Source organism: Sorex fumeus, unplaced genomic scaffold (assembly GCF_029834395.1).
Source record: "Sorex fumeus unplaced genomic scaffold, SorFum_2.1 ptg000024l, whole genome shotgun sequence".
In the NCBI taxonomy this organism is placed as follows: domain Eukaryota; kingdom Metazoa; phylum Chordata; class Mammalia; order Eulipotyphla; family Soricidae; genus Sorex; species Sorex fumeus.
In genome coordinates, this window is record NW_026606081.1 from 57,008,204 (window position 1) to 57,026,314 (window position 18,111).

Genomic DNA, 18,111 nt, shown 5'->3' on the forward strand with positions numbered 1-18,111 from the left:
CTTGGGCTCCAGCCCTGGCCCTCCTGACCAGATGTTCCCATCCGTGGAAGCTCCTTCCTCAGCCCTCCCGGGACGGGCGCTGGGAGGCTGTATAAAGGTGGGTCACGGGAAATGCCCACTCAGCGCCAGCGCCTCCCGGGGCCCAACCCTCAGGCTGAAGCGCTTGGCTTCTCTTTGCAAAAGAGTTCCGGGGTGGGGGGGAGGGTGGTGTGTCGCTGGGTGCCGGCTGGGCCCTTGCTCCCTTGGAAGTGTCCTTGGTGGGTTGTGGACGCGGGTTCCCTGCGCCCACGCGCTGTCCCGTCCTCCAGCCCTCCCCGGCGCACCCCGCCCCCTCCCCTCAACTTCCAGCCGTGCCGCAGCAGGGGTCCCAGCCCGAGTGGCCCGAGGGGCGCCGGGGAGCGCGCAGGAGGAGCAGGGCAGAGCCGGGCGGGGCGGGGAGCTTGTGGGGCGCAGCCGACCCACCGCAATGCAGACGCGGCGAGCCGCGCGCCGGAGCGCCTGGCAGGGTGGGCGCGCTCGGGCCGCCCCGGGAGGTGGGGTTTCCCGGGGCGCTCCCTCCCCCGCCCGCCCCTCCGCCTGTGTCACGGCGCGCCCCGCCCGCCCACCTACCTCCCCGCGCCCGCCGCGCTGGGGCCGCCAGACTCGCGCCCGCTCGGACCGGCCCGCGCGCTCCAGCATCCCCAAGGCCAGTTTTAGCAGCCGGGTGCTGCGGACACTACCGCGGACGCGACCTGCGGGACAGCACCGGGCAGGAGAGGCGAGGCCGGCCCCGCCTGAGCTGCACCCCGAGATCCGGGCACCCCAGGAGCCCCCCGCCACCCGCCTGCGCCCCGCGCGGGGACAGAAGTTCTGGAAGAAGCAGCGCGACTCCTCCAGGTAACGGCCCGCAGAGCGCGTGCCCGCTGCCCCTGAGCCTGCCTCCGGCGCCCCAAAATTCGGGCGAGGGGGTACTCTAGGGCAGGGGCTCCCACCTCCCCCAGCCATGTGCCCAGGGGACTGGAGCAAACTTTGTCACAGGAACCAGCGGGCAGAGGGCGTCGCAAACTTCACTGCCCACTGCCAGGTGACTTGGCGTCCCGGAGGGCAGCCCTGGAGTTGGGGGTGCCCTACTTTTTCAGTGGAGACGGTGGGTGCTGACTCTCCAGGGGTGCAGCATCCTGGTGAGACAGTATAGCAGGCAGCGTGTCTGTATACAGCAGGTGCCTAAACAGAACCAGTTGGAACCTACCAGTTTCACCTCAGGCTTTGTAATGCACTCCAGGGTGGTGAAATCCTATGGGAAGTGGTGGGCCCTGGTTTGGGGGGTCCTGTTGAGGAGGAGAGCGGAGAGAGGCTGGGAAAGAGTCTTAAGGGAAGCCACATTCCAAGCCAGGGCAGAAGGTGGGGGCTGGGGGCCGGGCTCAGCTCCTTCACCATTCTCCTCCAGCAGCCCGTGGCTAGGGGTTGGTTGCGGGCTCCCCTCCTCCTGGCAGGAAGTCTGAATCGCCCTCCCTGGCTGTGGCCCCCCAAGAAAGGAAGAACATTACGGGTTATTGTGGGGGGTCTGGAACCAGGGACACTCACAGCGAACCAGGCTCTGGGGAGCACACCCACAGTACATCAGGAGATGGGGGTGAACCCAGATTAGGGGGAGGTGAGTTTATGATGATGCTTTCCAGATGGAAGGATGCCAACGTCCAGGAGTCTGGGCATGGGGTACCATTAGTCCCAACAAAGAATCCACACCTGAGTCTTTCCCTCTCCCTCTCTCTCACTCTCTCCCCAATCCATTGGGTGGCCAAAGAAAACGGTGATCAGTGAACTATGCCCAAGGCCAGGCTGGGCAGGAACCCTCAGAGACAGGCGCTGGCCTTTTTTTTCCATCAATGAGCCCAAAGATGCCACCCAGAAACGAAGGTGTGTTGAGGGAGTGAAGCCAAGGCCTTTATGGGGGGAGAAATTCACCTAAGCAGAAAGAAAAATGCACAGACTCAAACTTTCATGTGTGTAAATTATTGGAAAGGGCAAATCTATTTCTGAGAAGAGCTAGGATTTGGGGAGTCCAGTGGTGGGTTTACATGAGATGTACCAGGGGCTGGAGTAACAGGACAGCAGGGAGGACGCTTGCCTCGCGTGTGGACATCCCGAGTTTGATCCCTGGCACCTCATATGGTCTCCTGGGCATCGCCAGGATTAATCTCTGAGTACAGAGCTAGGAGTCAGCCCTGAGCACCTCCAAGTGTATCCCCCAAACTAAAAAATAATTGAGGTGTACCAGACCAGAGGGCGGACACAAGAAAGCAAGCTAAAACACAAGCTTGGCGTCCAGGACAACCCACAGTCCCCTCGGCAAAGAGCCGGGGGTCGCCCCAAGGCACTCCTGGGTACAGATAGACCCAACAAGCAAAACGTTTAAAAGAGGCCTGGCATGCAGCCAACCCAGATACGGTCTCCAGCACCCTGAGCCCTGCCGGGAGAGATCCCCGAGTACAGAGCCAGGAGGAAGACCTGAGCTTTGCCGGGGGTGGCCCCCAAAAAGCGAAACATCAAATTTAAGAGGTGAAATAAATGAGATGTATCCCAGGTGAAATAAATGAGATGTAATCCAGCCGCTGGTCCTAGCCAGCCCTGGAGCGCCACTCATTCCTCGGCATCTCACCAGCGCCGCCTAGGGGCCAGGCTCTGCTGGGGCAGCTCCTTGCCTTGGCCCTGAGCTTTGCCGCCATAGGCAGAGGCTTTGCCTCCCCAGGATTCCCAGTGACGACCCTCCACGGGGTCCTTTAGGGTGCGAACAACACCCGATTGATAGAGTAGAAAGTTGACAACAGACTGAGAGTGGTTGCTGGCTCAGGGGGGATGGGGTGTGGGCGTTCCTGTCAGTCACTCCTGCCGTCCTCCCACACCCCCATCCCAGGCAACCCGAAGGCCAAGTTGGGGTTTTCTCCATTCGGTGCCAGAAAAATGGGTAGGGGGACCCTCAAGAACAGAAAAGACGGTGGGGGAGGGGCCAGGTAACCCCCAGAGGGTTCTCTGACTTGGGGGCATTTTGGGGTCCCTGTAAGCTGGGTTCTCCCTCCTCACAGCAGCCCCCGCCACTTTGAAGTCGGGGTCCCAAGCTGTCAGTTCCACATAGAATTCCCCACGTGCTCTGAGTGACGTGTCTTAGCTCGTAGCAGATACCACGTCAGTCATGTCTCTAAGTCTATGGCCCCCTGTCTTTTTGAGGGGCACCACTGGGGGGACCGTGGGGTAGAGGACTGGACACGGGGCCCTCATATGTGAAGCCTGTGCTCCAGCCCCCTGAGCCAGCTCCCCGGCTACCCCTGGGTGGGCTCATGGAGCGAGAGGAGCCCGCTGGCACTCATGTCACCCTGTGGGGACAGGCCATGAGCCCCACTGCGGAGGGGGTGGTCCCTGCTCCAGTCGTTCCAGCTGGGGGTAGGGCCCATTGCCGTGGACACTCCGGCTGTGCCGTGTAAATGCGGGGTCACTGGCATGGCCATCACGCCCACCTGCGACTGTGATGTTGGTTCAGGCAGGTTCGTCTGAGAGATGGGAGTCGCAGGGCATCGCAGGGAGACTTCTGTCCTGGGGATGGCCCTGCCTGGGGGCTCTGGGGGCTCCTGAGCTGACCGGAGGTAGGGAGAGGCCAGGCCTGGCTGTGGTAGATGCACAGGGTGGGTGAGGGGACAGGGGAGTCGTCGTGGGGACTGTGGCCCGCCTGCCCACATGGGGACTCATGCCCTGGGCCCCTGGGGCCTCTTCCTCCAGGAAGCCCTATTGAGTAGGCAGACAGGTCTTGCCCGATGCTGCTGACCCTCCCGACAGGACGCCCCATCTCTCTTGGGGGTTTCTGAGCCCCCAGGCCCATCTGGGCATCCAGGGGCTGCAGAGGAGGGGCCAGGGCTTGATGGAGAGAGGCAGGACTTGCCGGGAAGAGTGAGGAATGGCTCCTCCTGAGAGTTGAGCTCAGGGCAAAAGCAGGAACGGGGTGTTTGCCCTTCTGGTCTCAGCGCCCCCTTGCATGTGGTCATGTGGGTGTGGGTCTATGTGTGAGGGTGTGAGGGTGTGAATGTGTGTATGTGCGTGTGTGTATGTGTGTTTGAACAAATGTGTGACCATCTTACTTATGTGACATGTGTGTTTGTGTGTGTGAGCACATGTGTAAGTATTCATCTGTATATGTGTGTATGTATGTGCACGAGGGTGTGTGTCTTGTGAGAGTATGAACCTGTGTATGTATGTGCATGTGGGTATGTGTGAGTATGTGTTTCTGTGTGTATGTAATATGTTTGTGTGTTTGTAGATATGTGACTGCATGTCTGTGTGTGCATGCATGGCTGTGTGATCGCGTGTCTGTATATGTGCATATGTGCATGTGTGACTGCATGTCTGTGTGTGATCACATTTTCGTGTGTATGTGTGTGCATGTGGGTATGTGTGTCTGTGTGATTATGTGTCTATGGGATTGCATATCTATATGTGATTGTGTCTGTGTGATTCATATCTGTGATCGTGTACCTATGAGAGATTGCATGTCTGTGTGAGATTACATGTCTGTGTGTGCAATTGCGTATCTATGTGATTGTGTGTCTGTGTGTGATTGCATGTCTGTGTGTGATTACATGTCTGTGTGTGATTGTGTCTGCGTGTGACTGTGTGCCTGTGTGTGATTGCATATCTGTGTCTGTGTGTTATTGCATGTCTGTGTGTTATTGCATGTCTGTGTGTGATTGTGTGCCTGTGTGTGATTGCATATCTGTGTGTGACAGTGTGTGAGTGTGTGTCTGTGTGATTGCATGTCCGTGCAGTTGCATGTCTGTGTGATACATGTCTGTGTGTGATTGCGTGTGTGTGATTACATGTCTGTGTGTGATTGTGTGTCTGTGTGTGCATGTGGTCTGTGCGATTGCGCGTCTGTGTGAATGTCTGTGGGCCCGAGGGCCCCTGTGGCAGGCCTGGGTGCATGGAGGCACCTCTCAATGGCCCACAGTATCTGCTGAAGCAGCTTTTTGTGCATCTTATGAATAGGTGGATTGGGGGGACGAGGCTGGGCTTCGTAGCCTGAGGATTTGGTTACCTTTGAGGTCATGTTTTTCCTTTCAGACACACCCAGGAAAGGAACACCAGGCTCTTTGGGGGCAGAGGGAATCTCTCTCTGTAACTGACTTGATTTGGGGGTGCAGACCTGTAGCCTGAGGGTTGCCCCATTCAGTCCCCGAGAGAATGAGCGCCTTAGAGCTTCCCCATGGCTGTGGGGGGAGGGAGGACAACAGGGCAGTGTGGGGCCCTGGGGGGCCAGGGTAGGTCTGGAGGTGCTGCGGCTGGCCTAGGCTTAAGCACCCCTTCCTGAAGACCCGAGTTGCGGAAGTTTTACTGCCCCCCACCCCCGCATCCTACTGGGTCCCCACCCCCATGGTGCAGGAAAGGCTGCTGTCGACCCCCGCATGGACACTCTGCAATGACCAAACTCCCTTACTCCACACTCCAGTGGCACAGGGGTGCCCTGGGCAGACAGACATGACCCTACAGGCCCCCTCCAGAGAGGTCCCGCCCACCGGGGACTCCAGGGGAGTGTGTAACCTTTCAGAAGCCACCCAAGAAAGGATGACACCGCTTCACGGGGCCAGGAGGAGGGGCTGAGGTGCCCCCAGACCTCAGAGCAGCCCCCCAGAGAGACTCGGCCCCAAAGGTCACTGGTGTCAGGTGTGACAAGCTGTTCTCAGCTTCCACTTAGTCACCAGGAGGCCAACCCAGCTGTGTGTAGGCAGAAGGCAGTGGTGGAGGGCAGTGATGGGCAGATGTGGCCATGCACCCTTATACACACGCACATATTCTCTGTGGTGGTGTGTGCAGGGCAGTGGCCGTTGGCAGCCCTGGTTGCTTCTCATGCTGCTGTGGACCCTTACTTAAGGCGTGGGAACTTGGAGGTCGGGACTTGGGGTTCATTCAAAGGCATCAAGAGACACCAGCACAGAGCAGAGACAGGAAGGCAGCATCCGTCTTCCTTCTGAGACTACCCACGGCCATGGTTCTTCCCCAACACACAAGCTCTCACAGGGGTGAGGAGGGTGGGGGATGGTCCCCCAGGGTCTGGGACCTAAAATATGGGCAGAGAACACTGGACCTGGAGCTTCATGGCTGACCAGAGGTGTGCAACATGGGGATATTTGTTTCTCCTGTCAGAGAAGGATAGAAGAAGCAAATGTTTCTGACCTGTCAATGAGCTACTGAGAAATCTGTCTGGGGGATGGTTCTGGTGGGGGGACCTGTAAAGCCCCCTAAAGCAGGAAACTTTTGTATCTGGTGTGCAGTTTACCTAGTACAGGGTTGAGAAATGCAGGCAAGCTGGTCGGATGGATAGATGATGAATGGTGGATGGATGGATGATGGATGGTGAATGATGGATGGATGGATGATGGATGGTGGATGGATGGATGATGGATGGTGAATGATGGATGGATGGATGGTGGATGGTGGATGGATGGTGGATGGTGCATGGATGGTGGACAGTGGATGGTGGATGGATGGCGGATAGATGTCGGATGGATAGTGGATGGTGTATGGATGGATGGTGGATGGTGGCTGAATGGATGCATGGTGGATGGTGGATGGTGGATGGGTAGATAGATGGTGGATGGTGGGTGTATGGATCGATGGATGGGTGTATGGATGTTGGGTGGGTGGGTGTTTGGGTGTATGGATAGTGGCTGGTGAGTGGGTGGTGTATGGATGGGTGGATGGATGGTGGGTATATAGATATATGATAGATGGTGAATGGGTGGTGGGTATATGAATGGGTTGTGGGTGGCTGGGCGGGTGAATGGGTGGATGGATGAGTGGTTGGGTGGATAGATGGTGGATGGGTGAATGTGTGGATGGGTGAGTGGATAATGGGTGGATAGGTGGATGGATGGATGGATGGATGGATGGATGGATGGATGGATGGATAGGTGGATGGCTGGGTGGATGTGTGGTTGGGTAGGTAGGTGGGTGGATGAACTAAGGAACAACGCCCAGATGGACAATGTACCCCATGTCCTTCCTTCAAACCCAAGTGAGCAACCAGGCTGGCAGTTCCCAGGCACCATTCATTCATCACTCGGGGCAACAGCGCCCTCCGGAGGTCACGATAGACACAACCGTTGAGCTCTTCCCTGATCACGGCCCTCCCAGGACTCAGCTGCCTTTGGGGGACCCTGCCAGAACCTCACAGGAGCCCCAACCTAAGGGTGCCTTGAGGCGTGGCTGCTCTGTTCCCTCACAGGGGGCAGAGGAGTGAGGGAGCAGCTTAGTGGCCCCAGGAATAAAGGGACTTGAAGCAGAACCAAGAAGTCCCCGGGTTGGGTTTGGGAAGCAAGTGGGGAACCCCAGAAGAGGGAAGGCCTGGCCTGGGCACATGAGGCGGTCTTGGGTAGGAGTCACCACCCATGGATGAGACTTCGGAGCCTGCAAAAGGGAGGGCTCAGCTCTGGTCCAGGGCGCCCCCTGGTGGTTCCCAGTCAGGCCCTCGATGGTAGCCCAGGGCGGAGTGAGGAGTCAGGCCCCTTCTCAGCAGGGCACACAGGTGGCTGGGGACACGGAGAACCTCAGCATTTGGCGCCAAAGTTTTAGGCATTAGCCCACTTGCCCATTTCCGAAGCTCATCCCAGGCACCTGGGCTCCTCGCTTGCCCGAGACCTCAGCTGTCACTCCAGGCTCCCATGGTCCTCCCTAACCAGGAGACGTTTCCAGCAGGACCGTCCACGTGCAGTGAAACCCGGCTTTGTGTCTAACAGGGAGGCCTCCTCGGAGTGGCCCTGGCCCCTTCCTGGCCCCTGCAGGATGGGCCCCAAGTCCCGGCAGACTGACCAATGACTGGGAGCTCCCTCTGGGCTCCAGGCCCGTTGTCAGGAGGAGCGTGTGGGCCCGGTGGAGCACTTGGGCCGAAAGACACTTCTTCCCCAAAGCGGGTTCTGGTGTTTGCACAACGTCTGAAATTAATGCAGAGAAGGCGTCCAGGTGTCCAGGTTGGAACAGGGGCCGAGAGCAGGAAGGGGCTGGGCTGGGTACCAGCCTTCTCTCCCAGGGAGAGCAGAGCAGGGCCAACGCAGGAGCTACCCAGGGCAGCTTCCTGCCCACACTCAGTTGGTTTTACGTGAAACTGGTCGTGGGAGCCAGGAGGGACGGCATCGGAGAAGGCCGTGGCTGGGCAGTAGCTCCCCGCCGAGGGCACAGAGAGGCCCGTCTTCCCCAGAGACCAGAATACACACACAGGCTGCTGGAGGAGATCACGAAGCACAACCCCAGTGTGGGGTTGGGAACCGGGAAGCCCCTGTGTGCGTGGTCTTAAGTCCGAGTCCCCCAGGGCACCGTGGAGCCAGAGGACAGTGGTGGGGCACTGACCTGCACGTGGCTGGCCCAGATTCAATCCCTGACACCCCTTAGGGTCCCCCAAGCCTGCCAGGAGTGATCCCTGAGCACGACTGGGTGCAGCCCCCAAACCAAAACCAACCAAACAGCCAAACAAACAACACCCCAAGGGCTTGTGTTCTGCTGAGTTCTGTGGGGCTTGGGGCAAGTCACCGGGGCTCTGCAGGGGTCCTCGTCAGCTGTGAGGAAGAGAACAACGCGGGGGCTCTAGGCTCTTCCCCGGGGACACGGCAGTTCCTTCGATTTTCCCATGGAATGGCCATTTCCGTGGGTTCTGGTTGTGGGGGCCTCTGCTGGCCGAGGGGAAGGGGGCTGCCCTCACTGGGACCAGGAGGAGACCTCAGTGAGGGCAGGGTGGGGTGCCTTCTGCCCACCACCACTGACAAGCAGTCAGCATTTGGGGGAGTCATTGATGAAGTGGGGTCCAGGCGTGTGCTGCACGGGGGGGCGGGGCTCTGGGTCAGGGGGGTGTCACAGTCCATGACTGTTCCTCTTTCGAGCTCCAGGGAAGGAAATAAAGCCCGAAACGCTCCCGGGAGCCTCGGGGCCTCTCCAGGTGGTTCTGGGGTGGGGCCAGGGCCCAGCACGCCAAGTCCACATGCCAGCCCCAGAGCCTATGGCCTTTTCCTTGGCTTTAAATGTGAGTTTCAAAAAAGCATGGGGGCGATACTTTTTTGCCTCTCTGGGATATATTCCCAGGAGTGGTATTGGTGGGTCAAATGGGAGCTCAAATTCTAATGTTTTGAGAATCGTCCGTGGACGATTCAGCCTGTTTTCCAAAAGGGCTGAAGCAAGCACAAAAATTTGTAAGTCTACAACTGTACCTCAAGGTGTTTCACTAATAAAAAAAAAATTTTTTTTTTAAAAGCGTGGGATGGGGCTGGAGCAATAGCACAGCGGGGAGGGCGTTTGCCTGGCACGCAGCCGACCCGGGTTCGATTCCCAGCATCCCATATGGTCCCCCGAGCACCGCCAGGAGTAATTCCTGAGTGCATGAACCAGGAGTAACTCCTGTGCATCGCTGGGTGTGACCCCCCCAAAGAAAGCATGGGGGCATGGGACGAGAGAAGCGTTCCCCTAGCTAGCCCATGGCAATGGATGGACAATGGGGGGGGGGGGAGAAACAGGGTCCCAGGCAGTTGGTAGACAGTTTATTTCTCTCTCCTCCACAATGTAGTTCCATCTCTCCCCTTACAGCATAGTAATTTATGCTCCTTTCTCCCCAGGGTAGTCCGACCTCTTCTCTTGCAGCATAATAATTTCTCTCCCCTCCCCCACTGGAATTTAGTCATCCCCCTCGCTCCCCTTTCCCCTAGCCTCGTCCGAGCTCTTCCTTTACAGCATAATCATTTCTCCTCTCTTCCCCCTCGTAGTTGTAGTCTAGTCCCCTGTCTCTCCTCATATTTCTATAGTTATATAGGAATCGTGAAGGGTGGGGGTACACATAGGTGGGCTTGAACACCGTCGTAACAGCAAACAGATAGAAAGCCCCTCCTTCAGCGGAAGTTCTAGGAGATTAACTCAAGGACAACATCTCATCTGAGGGTTCAGCACTCCAGATTACTAACTAGGATCTGCTCAAGGGCGGGATTCCATCTGGTGTGTGTTGCTTTCTCCTTTCCTCAGCTAGTAATGCATTGAAACAGTCATGGTCACGGTCACGGTCCTCCCGTTGTTCATCAGAGCGATAGCACAGCGGTAGGGCATTTGCCTTGGACGCAACCAACATGGGCGACCCGAGTTCGATTCCTCCGCCCCTCTCGAAGAGCCCAGCAAGCTACCGAGAGTATCTCACCCGCACAGCAGAGCCTAGCAAGCTCCCCATGACGTATTCAATATGCCAAACACAGTAACAATGAGTCTCACGATGGAGACGTTACTGGGCCCGCTCGAGCAAATCGATGATCAACGGGAGGGCCTTTACTTTACTTTACTTACTTTATGTATATATATATATATATATATATATATATATATATATATATATATATATGGGCTGGAGCGATAGCACAGCGGTAGGGCGTTTGCCTTGCACGCAGCCAACATGGCCGACCCGAGTTCGATTCCTCCGCCCCTCTCGGAGAGCCCGGCAAGCTACCGAGAGTATTCGATATGCCAGACACAGTAACAACCAAGTCTCCAATGGGGACGTTACTGGGCCCGCTCGAGCAAATCGACGATCAACGGGAGGGCTGCCGGCTAGAGTTTGATTCCTCCGCCCCTCTCGGAGAGCCCGGCAAGCTACCGAGAGTATCTCACCCGCACGGCAGAGCCTGGCAAGCCACCCGTGACGTACTCGATATGCCAAACACAGTAACAATAAAGTCTCCAATGGAGATGTTACTGGGCCCACTCGAGCAAATCGATGATCAACGGGAGGGCCTTTACTTTACTTTACTTACTTTATGTATATATATATATATATATATATATATATATATATATATATATGGGCTGGAGCGATAGCACAGCGGTAGGGCGTTTGCCTTGCACGCAGCCAACATGGCCGACCCGAGTTCGATTCCTCCGCCCCTCTCGGAGAGCCCGGCAAGCTACCGAGAGTATCTCGCCCGCACGGCAGAGCCTGGCAAGCCCCCCGTGACGTATTCGATATGCTAGACACAGTAACAACAAACTCTTCCATGGAGACGTTACTGGGCCCGCTCGAGCAAATCGACGATCAACGGGAGGGCCTATTCAATCACTTCTTCTTGGGTCCCAACAGAATTTGTTCCTTGACGATGCTCTTGACCTATTATACTTCTTATGGCATGAGCTTATCTCTTTCCGATGCCGGGGTAGCTTACAACTTACAGCTTACAGACCCCTGCCCTGGGTCCATCCTTGTCCCTCCTGTTGGGGGTGTTAGGAGGTAGGGGAAACTGAGGCTTAAGTCAGGTAAATACAATGGATGCTCAGGAGTAAATATTATTTGGAGTCAGTTAACTCCCATGTTACGAAAGCCTGGCACGAACTGTCTTCCTGTGCCTATGTAAAAAGGGCATTGCTAAATAAACCATGCAAATGGCATAAAGGAAAGAGAGACACAATTAGTGCCTGATGGAATTGGGTGTGGCTCAGGAGCACTGTCGTGGGAGTAACTCAATAACTCAGGGAGTAAAGCTCCCTGCAGGAGGAGCAAAAATAAGCCAATGTTATCCAACAACTGAAGGTGGAGGTGAGTTCTGGGGAGCTTCAGGGCCAAGTCCCACGTCCCTGCCGAGAGGGTCACCCGGTCAGCCCCTCATATCCCCCCTAGTCAGCTCTCCTGGCACCCCCACTTCTGGGGGTGGGCTGCAAGCCACGATGTGCCTTCTGGGAGAGGTGGAACTAAGGAAGGAAAAAGAGGCGAGCAGGAAGGGGCAAGGATGTCCTGTAGGTGCCACTGGCCCAGGGTTTGGGTCAGATAGAACCTTCTGGAAGGAATGAACCGCAGGGGCCAGGAACAAGCAGAGACTTCCAGCTTCTCTTGGGGTGACCACGAGCAGCTGTCCTGGGAGAAGAGAGTCCGCCTGGCCCAGAGAGAGGTTCAGACCCCTGCCCGCCGCCCCAGGCCCCGGGGGTACCTCTGAACACTTGCAAGGCCCTGCCAGATCAGAGCATCAGAGAAGAGTCTTTGCTGACAGGACTGGGGTCAACCCAAAGCCTGACTGTACACACATCTACTAGGGCCCACGTGGGCTTGAGGGCCCAGCTCTCTGCCGGCCGTTGGGGCTCCTCTGGCCCCTCTTGAAGTTCCCTGAGAGGTCTGGGGACACACACCTACAAGAATCAGCGCGGCAGCTAGAGGCAAGTCCGGGGTCAGCATGGGCCTGGGGTCCCCTCTGAGGCCCCGGGACCCCATAACCTGAGACAGGAGCTGAATAATAGCTCTATCTGGTGGAGGATAAGGGGGGTGGTCTGGGGCCACCCCCAACAGAGCTCAGGACTTGCTCCTGGCTCTGTGCTCAGGGGTCACTCCCGGCAGGGCTCAGGGTGGCCCTGAGCTGCCTTCCCCGGTGCATCTCTCCAGCCCCGACTCTTCTGGTCAGCATAAACGGGTGCTGCAGGACAGAGACCTCTGGTGAGCTGGACACCATGGGGCTCATGGGCACATGGAGAATTGTCAGCCACAGGCCCTGGGCGTCTCTGTCCTCCGGACAGAACAAGCTGCTTGCTCTCCACAAGGCCGCCCGCTCCTGCCTGTCTAGTAGCGGTGGGCCCAGGAATGCTCCAGACCCTGGCAGGGAGGGCAGCATGTGCCAGGCCCCCCGGAATGTTCCAGAACCAGCCCTCCTCGCCCCCCCCAACCCCCGTGCGTGCAGTAACACCCATGCCCTGACGCTTCCAGGTGAACTATGAGCGCTTTACTCCTGCTCTTGGCAGCTCTGAGGGCCGTCACCGCCACCGACTCCATGCACATGTCAGGTGAGGGCGGGGAGGAGGGCGGGGGTGGGGGGTGGCTTGGAACCCTGCGCTCACGCCCTGTTGCCCGCAGCCCCTGACAACTCCCTGAGCGTCAGCATCCCTGAGCCGTCCCCGCTGCGGGCGCCCCTGGGCAGCACCATCACCATCCCCTGCTACTTCATCGACCCCGTGCTCCCCGTGACCACGGCCCCCGCCACCGCCCCGCTCAGCCCCCGGATCAAGTGGAGCCGCGTGTCCAAGGAGAGGGAGGTGGTGCTGCTGGTGGCCACGGAGGGGCAGGTGCGGGTCCACAGCGCCTACCAGGACCGCGCGTCCCTCCCCAACTACCCGGCCATCCCCAGCGACGCCACGTTGGAGATGCGCAGCCTGCGTGCCAATGACTCCGGCGTCTACCGCTGCGAGGTGGTCCATGGCGTGGACGACAGCCAGGCCACGGTGGAGCTGGCGGTGAAAGGTGAGGGGCTCCCGTGGCAGGAAGCAGGGGCATGGCCAGGCGCGCCGGGGTTTAAATTCCTCACATCTCTTCCCTAAAGACCCCTCCCTGGCTGGCTTTGGGCCGAGCTGGGACTAAACACTCCCATTTTGCAGACAGGCAAACTGAGTCTTTTCCTGGGCGTGGGGGCACAACTGGCAGTGCTCGGGGCTGACCCCTGGCTCTGCATTCAGGGATTACTTCTGGCAGGCTCAGGGGACCCTATGGGGTGCCAGGGATGGAATGCGGGCTGGCCGTGTACCAGGCCAGTGACCCCCTGCTGGACTATTGCTCCGGTCCCAGCAAACTGGCCTGGGTGAACCTGGCTGAGCCAAAGCTGTTGGCTGGGTCTCCTCTGCCAGCCCCCCCATTCCCGAAGCCAAAAGGAAGGGCAGACCACCCCTCTGTCCATGGCCCCAGGAGGAGGCGGGGGGCCCTGTCTGACCAAGCTGGTGGGTCAGCTTGGCGAGGGAAGGACAGACCAAGGACTTCTGGGTGGCTACGGGGCTCACCCCAGAATGGCATCTGGGAAAGGACACTTGGGGCCCAGTGAGCCTCGTTCTCCTGAGCAAATCAGGACGGCCAGAAAGAGGACATGGGGAGGGCCTGGCTCTGAGCACGGTCAGCCTGGCTTCAGTCGCTGGCACCCCTCAGGGCACCCTGAGCACTTCCAGGAGTGGGGCCTGAGCGTCGCCGGGTGTGACCCCCAAAACAAAACCAAAGAAACATCCAAAGCAAATCAGGGTCTTGGAGAACAAGACACAAGCCGTCCCATGGACAGTGAGCCGCAGAGCATGTGCTCAGTACACAGGGCTCCAAGCCTGACCCCTGGGCCCCCCGAAGGCACCTCCCAGCATCTCCAGCCGCATATCCCGAGGAGGGACCCACGGGTTCCTACACCACCCAAATCAATAAGATAAAGTGTCCAATGTCAGGGCAGTTCAGAGACTGTTTGGAATGCCAGAGCTGGCCTTTGTGGTGCTGTGTGTGTGTGTGTGTGTGTGGTCCGGGGTGGGGGGGCAGCCCCCAGGGCTCGGCGGCACCCGGCCTGACTGCCCTGGCCGGCAGGCATCGTGTTCCATTACAGAGCCATCTCCACACGCTACACACTGGATTTCGACCGCGCGCAGCGGGCCTGCCTGCAGAACAGTGCCATCATCGCCAGCCCCGAGCAGCTGCAGGCCGCCTACGAGGACGGCTTCCACCAGTGTGACGCCGGCTGGCTGGCCGACCAGACCGTCCGGTGAGAGCGTGTGTCCAGGGGGGAGCTGCCCCCGGCCACACACGTCCCCACCGCCCAGCCAGTTCCCATTCTGCCTCCCACCCTCCACAAACCCTCAGAACCCCAGCAACTCGGGGGTTGGGTTGGGTTGGGGTTGGGGGGGAGCACACCTGGCAGTGCTCAGGGCTGACTCCTGGCTCCACACTTAGGTACCCCTCCTGGGGGAAAGGAGGAGGGAGGGAAGGCGGGCAGGAAGGAAAGAGGAGGAGAAGGAGCCCTGATCCCAGCTCCCTTGCATCGCCACCATCAGCCTGAGCCTCTCCTGGGGCCGGGACAAGCATAGACACAGCCCGTCTACGGGGGTCCACACCTGAGGGGCTTCAGGGTAGGGCTGAGCGTGGCCCGATGCCGGCAGGTACCCCATCCACACGCCCCGGGAGGGCTGCTACGGGGACAAGGATGAGTTCCCAGGCGTGAGGACCTACGGCCTGCGGGACACCAATGAGACCTACGATGTCTACTGCTTTGCTGAGGACATGGAGGGTGAGTCCCACGAGCCGGTGTCTGGCAGGGGCCCGAGAGAGGAGTGTCTGCCGGCCCGGGGAACCTGTGCGGATGGCTCCCCCAGCCAGTGCTCCCGGCCTTGCTTGGACGCCCAACAAATAACCCCAACTCCATCAGGACAGCTGGCGTCCCCCAGCACTCCCGCCCCCTCCCCCCAGCCCCACCCAGCCAGACCCCAGGGCAATGGAAAGGGCCAGGAGCCCATGCGGCCAGAGAGGCAGGAGGATGAGCCCCCACCCCCGCGTCCCGCCACTCCAGCAAGTTCTGTGCTCCACTTTTCCCAGCACCCAGCGCTCTGTCCTTTGATTCCCCAGTGACCAGGTGTAAGGCTGATGACTCATGCCAAGACTGGGGCCTTCCCCCCTTTTCTCAGCCCCCCCAGGACCCTCCTGGGCCCACCCATCTATTAAGCCACAAATCTTGGTGTCCCGTTCTGGGGGGGGGGGCGGCAGTCACTGAGCGGACCCTCTGGCCTCCGCCCCACTCTGCCCACACACCTGCTCAGGATTTAGGGATAGAGAAAGGGGGGCAGGGAATGGAGCAGTAGGACAGCAGGGAAGGCATCTCAGCCTTACACGTGGCAGATCCGGGCTCCATCCCCAGCACCCTCTGAGCACCGCCAGGAGGTGACCCCTGAGTGCAAAGCCAGGAGTAAGTGCTGAGCTGACTGGTCCAAACTCCCTACAGGAAAAATAAAATAAAATAAAATAAAATAGGGCTTGCAAGGGCTGGAGAGATAGGACAGCCGGTCAGGCACTTGCTTTGCATGTGGAAGACCTGGGGTTCCCCCGAGAACTGCCAGGAGTGATTCCTGAGCACAGAGCCAGGAGCAAGCCCTGAGCACTGCCAGATGTGACCCCCAAACAGCAAAATCAGGACCTGCAGGTCCACCCAATGCTCTTCTGGATTCCGAGGGCCCAGACACCCCCACAGGGCTGGGGGTACTGATGTGGGGTATGGCTGACTTTTCCCATCAGTGTCTGGGTCGAGCCTTTGAGTCTGGAGTCAGATACAAGTGGGGGGCGGAGAAGTCGGGGTGGCACACACAGTGCCCCAATTGCTCCTCTTCTGCCTTCAGGCAGCTGGTCTCTGAGTCCCTGTCTTAAGGATCTGCCCCCGAGGCTGAGAGGAGAGGATGAGCAGGTCTAAGGCCTGGACACTGGAAGGGTCTGTAGCGGTTGGTCTCGGGGGCCGGTTCCCACCATCTGTGTTTCCCCAGGCGACGTCTTCTATGCCACCTCCCCCGACAAGTTCACCTTCCAGGAGGCAGCGGCTGAGTGCCGGCGGCTTGGCGCGCGGCTGGCTACCACGGGCCAGCTCTACCTGGCCTGGCAGGCCGGGATGGACATGTGCAGTGCGGGCTGGCTGGCCGACCGAAGCGTGCGCTATCCCATCTCCAAGGCCCGGCCCAACTGCGGCGGGAACACGCTGGGCGTGAGGACCGTGTACCTGCACGCCAACCAGACGGGGTACCCCGACCCCTCGTCCCGCTTCGATGCCATCTGCTACACAGGTAAGGCCGCAGGGAAAGCGCTTTGGGAGAAGGGCGGTGTGGAGGGTAACGCCAGAACCACCCTGTGGATCCGAGTTTCAGAACACATCCGCTACTCTCGAGGGGTTTCACAGGCCCCACGGATGCCCACCCACATCGCAGCCCAGAACAAGTTTTCCAGAACAAGCTTTGGTGGCGGCTGTGCCTTCTGGGGAAGCTGTTGGCTCAGAGTCCTGCCCCAGGGCCACACTGCCATCTGCCCTCTGCAATGACCAGTGCTCAGGAGGGGGACGCAAGCATCCCTCTGATGGTTTTTTTGTTTTGTTTTGTTTTGGTTTTGGTTTTGGGTTTTTTGGCTCACACCCGGCAACGCTCAGGGGTTCCTCCTGGCCCTGCAATCGGGAATCACTCCTGGCAGTGCTTGGGGAACCCTATGGGATGCCGGGGATCGAACCTGGGTCAGCCGCTTGCCAGGCAAATGCCCTCCCGCTGTGCTGTCGCTCTGACTCCGCCTCTGATGTATTTAGGCGAGGTCGAGGTCGGGATCTGCTGAGCTGACTGAGGTCAGCACTGCAGCCAGAGCTGACACCGAGCAACGAGCAACGAGGGGCGTGGGGACAACTCGGAGCCTCAAGGGTGTGGGCGGGAACTTCGTGCATCTCCCCTTTCCTGATGAAGAGGGTTTTGGGGATCCCCTGTTGTGCTCTGAGCTCCCCGCCAGGGTGTTCTGCTGGGGATGGTTGAGCAGGTCGGCCGGGCTCACAGTCCACTGGATTCCGCTTCCGCTTCCCCCCCATACCATCCCCAAGGCCGTGATGCGAGGTTCTAGGCAGGCAGAGGGATTTGGGAGATGTGAGACTCGTAGTGGGGGGTGGGAAGGGGCGGGCCCTGGAGCTGGTCTCCTGCTGTGTGCCCGGCACCTTTGCAGCCTGTGTCCACCCCGTCCAGGTGAAGACTTTGTGGACATCCCAGAAGACTTCTTCGGGGCCGGTGGCGAGGACATCACCATCCAGACGGTCACGTGGCCCGACCTGGAGCTGCCCCTGCCTCCCCGGAACATCACCGAGGGGGAGGCCCGGGGCAACGTGATCCTCACAGCAAGGCCCATCTTCGAGGTGCCCCCGACAGCACCTGAGCCCCAGGAGCCCTTCAGCTTCGAGCCCGACCTGGAGGCCACTGGCTTCCCCGGGGCCGAGAACGAGACTGGGGGGGCCCCTGGGCCCTGGGACTTTGCGGAGGTGCCAACGGCTGGTCCAGGCTCAGTCACCTCCTTCACCAGCGACGACTTGGTGGTGCAGGTGACCGCGGCCCCGGGAGCTGCCGAAGTCCCTGGACAGCCGCAACTGGCCAGGGGTAAGCGCCATGAGCACAAGTGGGCACCGGTGGGTACAGGTGGATACAGGCTGGCACAAGGGGCACAGGCAGGCAAGGTGGGCACAGAGGGGTACAGACAGGCATGGATGGCACCAATGGGCACAGGTGGGCATTGGCATAGGTAAAGGCGTGCTCTGGATCCAGGTGAGGTGGGGGAGGGGCCCTGCTCACTCCTCACAGCCCCTGTCT

At 59.2% G+C, this 18,111-nt stretch overlaps 1 protein-coding gene across 2 annotated transcripts in view; it reads left to right on the forward strand.

The window, feature by feature from the left end:
• The first annotated feature begins 628 nt into the window (after positions 1–628).
• Positions 629–18,111, forward strand: part of ACAN (aggrecan) — a 34,613-nt gene continuing 17,130 nt past the window's right edge. For both annotated transcript variants that reach the window (XM_056113839.1, XM_056113840.1), the window contains exons 1-7: positions 629–876; positions 12,722–12,798; positions 12,869–13,252; positions 14,339–14,513; positions 14,908–15,035; positions 16,276–16,569; positions 17,497–17,901. In XM_056113839.1, coding sequence (XP_055969814.1) covers positions 12,729–12,798; positions 12,869–13,252; positions 14,339–14,513; positions 14,908–15,035; positions 16,276–16,569; positions 17,497–17,901 — 1,456 coding nt within the window. In that variant the 5' untranslated portion in view covers positions 629–876; positions 12,722–12,728. The remainder of the gene's footprint in view (positions 877–12,721; positions 12,799–12,868; positions 13,253–14,338; positions 14,514–14,907; positions 15,036–16,275; positions 16,570–17,496; positions 17,902–18,111) is intronic.